We start from the raw sequence: 9,264 nt of genomic DNA on the forward strand, positions 1-9,264 counted from the left end.
ATGTTGGATCCCTGGAACTCCAGATCACCATGTTCGCTGCCACCCCCACCCCCAGCCCCAGTGAAAGTGGAGGGTACGGGAATGCAGAAAAGGATTTTCAGCCACCTTCATCCCTACAACTCCGTTCCCCTACCTCTAGGCCACTGTGGGAAGGGGGAGGTTGAGCTGAGAGGCTCAAGGGTCAAATGTCCAAAGATCAGTGGCTGCCCAGGCCTTGTGCAAGGGGCAGCCGAGGGAGCTCAGGCCACAGCCACCAGACTCAGAGGCATGGCTTTCAACGGAGCCCCACGGAGGGTGGGGGTGGTAGGTTATGGCCGCCTCGGTGAGTCCCTGGCCTCCTTCCCCAAGTCCCTCTGCCCTCTGCAAACACACCTTTCATCTGCCTTTATCTGTGCCCCTGGCTGTGTCTCTGGGTCTGCCCACCAGACTATCTTCTACCCCCAACCCCAGGTCTCTGTCCCTCTCTCTCTGGGTCTGCGTCCTCTTCTCTCTCTCTAGGTCTATGTCCCCCCACCCTGGTCTCTGTCTTCTCATCTCTGGGTGTCTCTCCTTTCCCTCTCCCCAGGACAGTTTCTCGTCTCCCATCTGCTAGCTCAGGGACCAGAACTGGGCCTAAAACTTGTTTTTGTCTGGAATCGTGACCCAGGACGAATGGCAGGGAGTGTGCCTCTTTCCCTGCAGCTCCAGAACCTTGCTGACCTTGGGGAAAGGTCAGTGACCTTGCCATTGTAGAGTGGAGCTCCCTAAAACTTCTGTTCTGGCCTCCCTTAACTGCTGTGTGATCTCAGGCAAATCCCTTACTCTCTCTGGCCCTTAGTTCACACAAATGTGAAACAGAACAAGCCCATCCATTTCATTTGCCCTCCCAGGCCAGGGTGAAGACTGACAACCCTTCCTAGACTCTAGGGAACCTTGGGGAGGTGAAGGCTAATACATCTCCAAGGCCCTCCCCCAGCTTTCTCCTCTCCCAGGCACCCTGATCTTGTGGTGGAAGTGGCCCATCCCCAAATAATACATGAATCTGGGGCACAAATCCTGCATCATGCCAATCTCCTGGTAAGCCCCAAACCTATACCCAGGCTCTTACCCCTTTTGTTGTGGCCCCATCACCCACCCTAGAGTGGCAATTTCTCACCACCACCTTTGTCCAACTCAGGTGGGGTCTCCCTCAGCCTTAGCTGACCAGATAACTGAGCGGCAGCTCCTAGAGGCTTCACACTACTGGGGCCACTCTGTGTTTGTGGCCCGAGGGGCCCTGTGGGGCACTGAGGACATCACCAGGTTGGATGCAGCTGGAGGCCTGCAGGTGAGGACCTGCTGGGCTCCCCAGGAACCAGAGGGATCCTGCAAAGATCCTGCTCCCCCTAACCCTGGCTCTCACTTCCAGAGCCTTCGTGTCACCATGGCCACACACCCCGATGGCTTTCGGCTGGAGGGACCCCTGGCTGCAGCCCACAGCATTGGGCCTCGCACTGTGCTCTATGAAGGCCCTGTCCGTGGGCTGTGCCCCTTTGCCCCCCAAAACTCTAACACCATGGCAGCTGCTGCCCTGGCTGCCCCCAACCTAGGCTTCGATCGCGTCATTGGGGTGCTTGTGGCTGATCTCAGGTGAGCAGAACTGAGCAGGGGGTTGGGCTGGGTCCAGGTTAACCAGACTGACTGCCCCTGCTTGCCCCAGCCTCACAGACATGCATGTGGTGGATGTGGAGCTGCAAGGACCCCCAGGACCCACAGGCCGGAGCTTTTCTGTGCACACCCACAGAGAGAACCCCGCTGAGCCAGGCGCTGTCACAGGCTCCGCCACTGTCACAGCCTTCTGGCGCAGCCTCCTGAGTGCGGCCAGGCCCCTCCCCAGTGCTAGTGGCCCCTCTCTCGAAGTCCTGGGTTCTTGTATTCTGCAGAGCTTGGGATCTTGAGCTCTATGTGGTTCTGCGGCTCTGAGTCTGTCTTCATTGATCTTTATTTCTGAATCTCCTTAAACTTTTTGCGCCACGATATGAATCTTTGTATTGTGTATGTCTCTATCTCTGCCCATGTCTCTTCCCTGCCTCTCTGTGCACCCCTCTCCTGGGACTCTCTACCTCGACCTGTGTGTCTGTCCATCCCCTAGGTCTCTGCCTTTATCGCTCTGGGTCTCTGTCCCTCTTTCCCTGGGACTTCCTCCATCCCCACACTGGTCTGTCCCCACCCTCATCACTATCTCTCCTCTCCTTCTGTCTCAGTCTCTCCTCCCCCGTCTCTCCCTCGCAGGCTGCTGCCAGCTACCCTCCAGGCCAGGGATCCATCTTTGCTGAGAAGCCTCCTTCCTGAGACGACATCTTCACACGATCTACCTTCCTACCACCACCGCCACCCCACTCCTGCCCTGGCCTCACTGTCCCAGGACCTCCCTTCTATTTCAGTAAAGATCACAGATTCTTCGCCCTGCACGGTCTAGCCTTTCTGGTTCCTTGTTTCCCTCCTGTGACGTCACGCTGCGTTTGCACACAGCGCGTGACGTCATCGCAGAGGGCGAGGACCCGCGCGAACAGAGCCTCTGAAAGCCCCGCGAGAGCCTGCCCGCCTCGCTTCCCAGAATCCTCCAAGCAGCAGGGGGCGTGTAGGGCGCAAGTTGGGGGAGCCTTGTAGGCGCATTTCCGGGGGTTGTGGTGGGGACCGACGGGAATCTTAGTCCTGTTTTCTAAAAGCGACAGATGACTTTTAGGTCACGAAGTCCCCTGTCACATGAGGCAAGTGTCCCGCAGAGGCCCCCGGGAGTCGTAGTCCAGGACGCGGGGATCGCCGGGAGCTGTAGTCAGTCCCGCCTGTCCAGTCAGCGCGGTGCTGCCCGTCGGGCGCTCGGAGCCATAGCCACCGCCCAGGGGGATGCGGAAGCCGCTGGCTCCGGGGAGCGGAGAGGCAGGCGGGGTGAGGGGCGTTGCCACGCAAAGGGCGAGCGCCGTGGTCAGGGTACTGGTCGGGGAAAGGGCTCTGCTACTTGGGTGTACGGGTGGGGGCCTCGTTGCCAGGTGATAGGAAGAGGGGATCCTGTTGCCTAGAGACTGGGGCGGGGGCCCCTATTGCCAGGTGACAAGAGGAGAGAATCTTGCTGTTTAATGGCAGGAGAAAGGAGTCTTCTGTTGCTAGGAGACCAGAAGAGACCCTGTTACCTAGAGACAGAGGAGGATCCCTTTTGCTAGGTAATCAGAAGAGAGACTGTTACCTAGTGGGGTGGGGGGCCCTCTGTTGCTAGGTAACCAGAGATAGATCCTGTTACCTAGGGATAGGGGAGGAGAGTTCCTCTGTTTCTAGGGTAACCATGATAGGGACCCTTTACTTAGAGATGTGGAGGGGGTGATTCTGTGTTGCCAGGTGAGCAGAAAATAGAGCCTTTTACCTAGGAATAGGAGCCAGAGGTACCCCTGTTGCCAGAAGACAGCACAGGGAACAGGGTGAGGGGCCTGTGTCCTCCCAAACTGCTCCAAGCCCCCACCTCAGTGGCAGTACCTCAAAGTCCCACTGGGAGGTTGGACCTCAGACTCTGGGCCTCCAGATCCTAGACCCCTGAGTACCTTCTCCCCCTCCCAACTCCCAGCAGGAGCCAAGGACGGCATGTCCCAGGCCCCAGGAGTACAGCCGAACCAGCAGCCCTCTGTGTACCACGAACGGCAACGCCTGGAGCTTTGTGCCGTCCACGCCCTCAACAACGTTCTGCAGCAGCAGCTCTTTAACCAAGAAGCTGCTGATGAGATCTGTAAGAGGTGACTGTCACCCACCTTAACCCCTGGAGCAGCAGGGCTCAGAGAGGTGGAGCAACCCACCTGGGTCTCGCAGAGAGTCAGGGGCAGAGCCTGGGGGCCTCTTTCTGCCTGTTCACCACCTGTACTAGATCCTAGGCTCAGACTGAGATGTTGCACCCTCCACCTGCCTGTCCTGCAGCCTCAGCCCCAGCCAACGCCTCTCCCTCTCTTATCTGGGCCTTCCAGCTGCTGGTATTTCTCCTCCGGTCCATCCTGCACGTGGCCCCAGAGCCAAACCTGTCCTATCCCCAGCCCCTCCATCTGATATCTACAGCCCTGTGAGTCTGCCTCCTGCCACTCACTGCTCCCCTCACACCAGACCTCTCTGTCCAGTCCCCAGATGTGCTCACTATGAGGCCTGCAGGCCTTTCCATAGGCTCTTCTTCCATTGGGCATGATGTGCTCCTCTTGGCAACCTGCAATATGCCTCCTCAGTATTCCAGATTTCAAATGTCTCTTCTTAATAATCTCTCTGCCTTTCTCCCTCTTTTCTGGCCCCACAGCCTGGCCTAAGCCTAGGCCATTCTTCCTTGCCTGGACCTCCTTCCCAGCCTCCCACACCCAGAGATAACCCTATCTCCCTCCCCTTGGCCCCCAGCCTTCTCAGACAGAGACCAGCCCCTCAAAGTGATCACTGTGGGATTTATTCATCTCTGTCACAAGGATCTGGCAAGTCTTTCACCCCAAGGATGTGCTGGAGATCCAGAGATGAATCCCCTGTCCTTGGGGAGGCAAGGGAAACAGATATACAGAAAAGTAATACACATGCTCGTCCCTTCTTCTGCCCTGCCTCCCAGGGCCCCAGATCGGAACAGAGGTACAGTTGCTTAGAGGAAGCAGGGCCCAGAGAGGCAAGTGGTAACAGATAGGCCTCCTGGGCTTGGGAAAGAGCTGAAGGAAAGGCTGAGAGGCAGAAGTACAGGAGATGTGGCTGGGGACAGGTAGCCAGAAAGAGAGGCGCTGAGGTGCAGAGACCAGCAGGGTCTCATGAGACTCTATCCTGGGGGTGATAGAGGTAGGCAGTCATCATCACTGAGGTGGCTCAGTGCCCTGGGGGAGACCAGAGAGGGCCCCAGACCCAGCCTGTGGCTAAGGAGACTTTTCTCAGAGGACATGACATCTGAAGTGAGTCTTCAAGGACAGAGGAAGGGACTGGTCATGATGAGAAAGACCAAGGCATGGTGACTTTGTCCAGGGGCAGCACTGGGGAGCTGTTAGGGTTTGAGGGGACAGCTCTGGGCCTGGGTTGAGGGTGGGCTGGAAGGAGACACTGGAGGCTGGGGAAGGGTCCAGGTGCAGAAGGACAAAGCCAGAGGTGGGGCCTTGGGGCTTGGGGCTGATGAGCCGTTGGGTTGAAGAGGGAGAGTCAAAGCCCAGACCCTGGCATCCCCTGCTTTGTACAAAGGGCAAGCCCTTTCTAAGGGTCCCCTACTCAGGCCCTGGCCACCCCCCACCAGGTTGGCCCCAGACTCCCGGCTGAACCCCCATCGCAGCCTCCTGGGCACTGGCAACTATGACGTCAATGTGATCATGGCCGCCCTGCAGGGGCTGGGCCTGGCCGCCGTGTGGTGGGACAGGAGGAGGTAGGCCATAGAGCGTCGGTCACATGCTGGGCTGCAAGGAGGGTGGCAGCCTGATAGCCAGCAGGTGGGGTAGCTGGGTGACCAGGTGGGATGGGGCACACTGACAGATGGAGGCTGGTAGCTGGATGAATAAGAGTGCAGCCAGCGGGAGGTTGGACACTTTGGGCAAGGGCATGTGAATGGGTTGGTGGTTGAGCAGGTGAAAGATGGACAGATGGTGGACAGGGTACAGCAAACAGGTGGAGGGTGCTGGAGGGAGGGAGGGAGGTTGTGATGATGGCTGGTGGGTAAGGGCTGGACAGATGAGGGAGAGGTGGAGTGGCAGTAGGCAGGTAGCTGTGTGGTGAATAGGCAGGTAGCTGTGTGATGAATTGGATAGCTACTATCCAGTCAGTGGATAGTAGCTGGCAAGTGGTTTCAAGGTGGCTGGTGCTGGGAGGTTGGGGAGCTGGCTAGATAATGGGGAGGCCCATGGCTGGTTGAAGAGTTGGTGAGGCGTTGGGCAGGGGCTAGGTAGATGGGTTAGCTGTGAAGGGTGATGGGGTCAAATGGGTGGACAGAGCAGTCAGGGGACAGGGTTGACGGGTTAGGAACCTCCCTGGATGGGGTCAGTCTGGTCTTCACACTTGGGAACATCCCAAGCAGAGCAGGCCCTGACCAGGGGCCCCATTGTCACTCCCACTACAGGCCCCTGTCCCAGCTGGCCCTGCCCCAGGTGCTGGGGCTGATCCTGAACCTGCCCTCACCTGTGTCACTGGGGCTGCTGTCCCTGCCTCTGCGCCGGCGGCACTGGGTGGCCCTGCGCCAAGTGAATGGTATCTACTACAACCTGGACTCCAAGCTGCGGGCACCTGAGCCCCTGGGGGATGAGGACGGTGTCAGGTGAGCCAGAGGGAGGCGGCTCTGAGGGCAGGCTCCATGCAGGAGCTCCACTCTCCAGAAGGGCACAAGGCTGGCTGGGCCTCAGTCTCTCATCTCTCCTGCCCAGGGCCTTCCTAGAGGCTGCCCTGGCCCAGGGCCTGTGTGAGGTGCTGCTGGTGGTGACCAAGGAAGTGGAAGAGAAGGGCTGCTGGCTGCGGGCAGGCTGATCCCATGGCTGACTCTCGCTACCACCCATTGTGATCTCTGTGTGACCACATCCACCTGAGTGCCAGGGAAGGGGCTGCACTCTGTGGACCCTAAGGAGGCTCCAGCCCCTCCCCGACCCCTACCTGCCACTGCCGCTACTGCCTCAATAAATCTACTGATTTGTTTCCCGCCTGGCCTGAGTAATTGGCCCAGCCCTTGCTAGATCCCTTTGGTTCAGTTACTCCCATTTATCCTGAATGCCCAGGAACCAGCCAGCCCCAGTTCCAATCTGGCTTCCTGCCACCTCCTGCCAGTTGCTCACCTCTCTGGATCCCAGTTTCATCACCAGAATGAGCCCAGCAGAAAACAACACAAGTCCCTGCCCATGTGAGGCTTGTGTCCCACACAGGGAGAGAAATCAGGGACAAACAACTTGGCACGATGACTCAGCATGTCCAGTGTGGTGAGTGTGGGCACAAAGCAGGAGTTTATGTTTTGGTTCCATTCTCTTCCATTGATTGGGAGGTGGCAGATCAATGGCAGAGATGTCCACATCCTAATCCCTGTGACCTGTGAATACTTTAGGTTACTCAGCCAAGGGGAAGTGAGGTTGTAGGTTGAATTAAGGCTGCCAGTTGGCTGACCTTGAGACAGAGAGCTATCCTGGATCCCCAGGGACCCCAGTGTGATCACAAGGGTCCCTAAAGTGGGAAGCAGAGGGAACCCATTGTGAATTTAGGGAATAAATGTGGGTTTGAAACCACAACATTTGTGGTAGTAAGTTAACGGCAGCCATTGGAGATGAACAGGGTTATTGCAAGTGACTTGGGGTGCTGGGCCCCACTGAGGTGTCCTTTGAGCAAAGAAGGTGAGGGGAAGCCACAGGAAACAAGTTTTCCAGGCAGAGGACAGCCCTGCAATGGAGGTGGGTGTGTGGCGATCAACAGTCGAGGAAGGAGGGAGGGCACAGCTGGGCAATGGAGCCTGCTGGGCTGGCCACAGTAAGGACTTGGCTTTGACTCTAGCTGAGCTAGAGCCCTGGGGGTTGTGAGCAGAGAGAGGGCTGGGTGTCTTCACTCTACATTTTCATAGGGCCAGGCTCATCTTCAGGCCTCCTGCTCTGTGTCCTTGGTCTTTGCCCCATCTGAGTCCTTCCTTTGGGCCTGGTCCATGCTGATGGATGCCCAGGGCTTGAGCAGTTGGCCCACCCTCCTGGCCCCCAAGCTGGGGGGAGAGACAAGAGAACGGCAAGACTCCCCAAGGTCCCATAAGGCACTGCAGAGGCCAGAGGATGTTGAAGGGACCCAGAGGTATGCAGGTTAGGAGAAAAGTCCCAGAGACAAGACTGGCCATAAAAGCTCTCCAGAGGGCTTGGGGGGAGGGAGGGCAGAGTTTTACAAACTCTGGAAATCACTCTGTGTGAGGCCTAGAACCTTCTCAGTAGTTACCTGAGGAGGTGAGGAAAGACTAAGATGGATTCCAGCCAGGACCTCTGAGGGCAGAGTGGGTGTAGAAAGACCCCTTTGGAGCTGTAGAGACAGAGTGCGGGGGAGGTCAGAGAAGACTTGGGGGACAGCCCAGAGGAGAGAGAAGGAGGTTTGAGCCAGCACCCCAAGGGAGGCAAGTGACAGAGTTGGGGGTACTGTCTGAGCCTGATGGGCCCTGGGGAATGAGCAAATGGAGAAAGTAAAGAGGGTACCCAGGGCCTGGCCATATCTGTGGGGCCCCATTAGGTACAGGGCAGAAGTGAGGGACTCAGAGGCACAGGAGAGACCCAGCTTGGGGTATGTCTCCTCACTTAGCCCTGAGCAGCATCCTCTCTGGCAGCATTCACCTCAGGACCACAGGAGTGACACCCCAAGCAGAACGGGTTGCAGACGCTGCCACCACGGGACAGGATGCCCTCATAAAAGCCCTGGTGAGGGACTTGGGCATGGTACATTCTGGTTTGAGAGCTTTCCTGAGGTCAAAGGATGGTTTATAAAGTGAAAAGCCAAATAGCACAGAAGGGGGAAATTGTCGGTGTGTGGACACCCTGACTGTCAGGGTGGGCCTCACCTAGCCCTATACGCCTTCTTCCAACCGGTGGTCCTCCCTCCAGGCCTTCCCAGGATCTGTCCCACTCTCTGCCCCCAGCCTGGGTGTCTGGACCTGTCCTCACTAGGTCTCCTTCAGCCTCTTTCTCTATCACTCTTTCCGGTGTCCCCCTGCCTCTCAATCCCTGTCTCTCTCTCTGCCGTCCTGCCTCTCATCACCCACTGTCTCTTTCTGTCTCTCTCAGCCTCTGACGCTGGCATGTTTTATCTTCCTATACGTCCCTGTCCTCAACTCTCTGTCTCTTCTCCCTGTATCTCTGTGTCCCCATCGTCCTCTGTGCCTGTCGCTTATCCCATCCTGTCCCAGACAGCCTGGCGGCCTCCCTGAGTGTTTCCATTCTTGGCCTAAGTGGCAGGCCAGGCAGTGGCCTCCCAGGTGCATCCTCAGCTGTGGCCAAATAAGGTCTGAGTGAGGAGCATGGGAGTGGGACCCAGGGACAGCTGCTCCCACCCCACGCAATAACCCTTCTCGCTCTGCACAGGTGACCTGGCCTTCAGCCTTTGCACTCATTGAGTACTTACTCTTCGCCTTTTACAGTGCTTCTCACTGCCTGGGGCCCCCACATCTCAGGGGGTCTCCTTGGGATTTCCCTAGAATGCCCAGGCAGTTGCAGAACTGGTGGGACTCCTGGGGGTCCCGGCCGCCTGTTAGGGGTGCCCCATAAAGACTCCCAGGGGCCTCTCAACACCACCAGGCTGCAGAAGGGGAGGAGGAGAGGCTGTGGTCACATGGCAGGT

At 57.7% G+C, this 9,264-nt stretch overlaps 2 protein-coding genes across 24 annotated transcripts; both read left to right on the forward strand.

Annotated features, from left to right (window-relative positions):
* Positions 1-136: 136 nt before the first annotated feature.
* ASPDH (aspartate dehydrogenase domain containing) lies at positions 137-2,628 on the forward strand. 3 transcript variants are annotated; one of them, XR_008383084.1, is made up of 8 exons: positions 190-322; positions 566-710; positions 972-1,056; positions 1,157-1,306; positions 1,388-1,608; positions 1,679-1,833; positions 2,251-2,401; positions 2,491-2,625. XR_008383084.1 is itself a non-coding variant. In XM_053605655.1 (7 exons), the coding sequence occupies exons 1-7, from the start codon at positions 268-270 to the stop codon at positions 2,626-2,628; spliced, it is 945 nt and encodes a 314-aa protein (XP_053461630.1). In that variant the 5' UTR covers positions 137-267. The 3 variants fall into 3 exon arrangements, 2 of the variants coding, with proteins under 2 accessions (XP_053461630.1, XP_053461631.1); XM_053605655.1 differs by lacking the exon at positions 1,679-1,833 and having other exon boundaries at positions 137-322; positions 2,491-2,628; XM_053605656.1 differs by lacking the exon at positions 2,491-2,625 and having other exon boundaries at positions 185-322; positions 2,251-2,429.
* Positions 2,606-6,618, forward strand: JOSD2 (Josephin domain containing 2). Of its 21 annotated transcripts, none has more exons than XM_053605669.1 (7): positions 2,771-2,907; positions 3,103-3,179; positions 3,575-3,740; positions 4,378-4,596; positions 5,237-5,362; positions 6,050-6,244; positions 6,330-6,618. In XM_053605669.1, the coding sequence occupies exons 3-7, from the start codon at positions 3,592-3,594 to the stop codon at positions 6,448-6,450; spliced, it is 810 nt and encodes a 269-aa protein (XP_053461644.1). In that variant the 5' UTR covers positions 2,771-2,907; positions 3,103-3,179; positions 3,575-3,591; the 3' UTR covers positions 6,451-6,618. The 21 variants fall into 21 exon arrangements, with proteins under 21 accessions (XP_053461646.1, XP_053461648.1, XP_053461632.1 ...); XM_053605670.1 differs by having other exon boundaries at positions 3,578-3,740; XM_053605671.1 differs by lacking the exons at positions 2,771-2,907; positions 3,103-3,179 and adding an exon at positions 2,606-2,729.
* The last annotated feature ends 2,646 nt before the right edge of the window (positions 6,619-9,264 follow it).

This window comes from Nycticebus coucang, chromosome 10 (genome assembly GCF_027406575.1).
Source record: "Nycticebus coucang isolate mNycCou1 chromosome 10, mNycCou1.pri, whole genome shotgun sequence".
NCBI lineage: Eukaryota > Metazoa > Chordata > Mammalia > Primates > Lorisidae > Nycticebus > Nycticebus coucang.

Bases quoted from the DNA above. Each gene is read 5' to 3' on its own strand.
- ASPDH (XM_053605655.1), top strand. From the start codon at position 268: ATGGCTTTCAACGGAGCCCCACGGAGGGTGGGGGTGGTAGGTTATGGC. The intron at 1,057-1,156 runs GTAAGCCCCAAA...TGTCCAACTCAG, and splicing joins TGCATCATGCCAATCTCCTG to GTGGGGTCTCCCTCAGCCTT. The intron at 2,402-2,490 runs GTAAAGATCACA...GTTTGCACACAG, and splicing joins AGGACCTCCCTTCTATTTCA to CGCGTGACGTCATCGCAGAG.
- JOSD2 (XM_053605657.1), top strand. From the start codon at position 2,694: ATGACTTTTAGGTCACGAAGTCCCCTGTCACATGAGGCAAGTGTCCCG. The intron at 3,741-4,377 runs GTGACTGTCACC...CTTGGCCCCCAG, and splicing joins GCTGATGAGATCTGTAAGAG to CCTTCTCAGACAGAGACCAG. The intron at 5,363-6,049 runs GTAGGCCATAGA...CTCCCACTACAG, and splicing joins GTGTGGTGGGACAGGAGGAG to GCCCCTGTCCCAGCTGGCCC.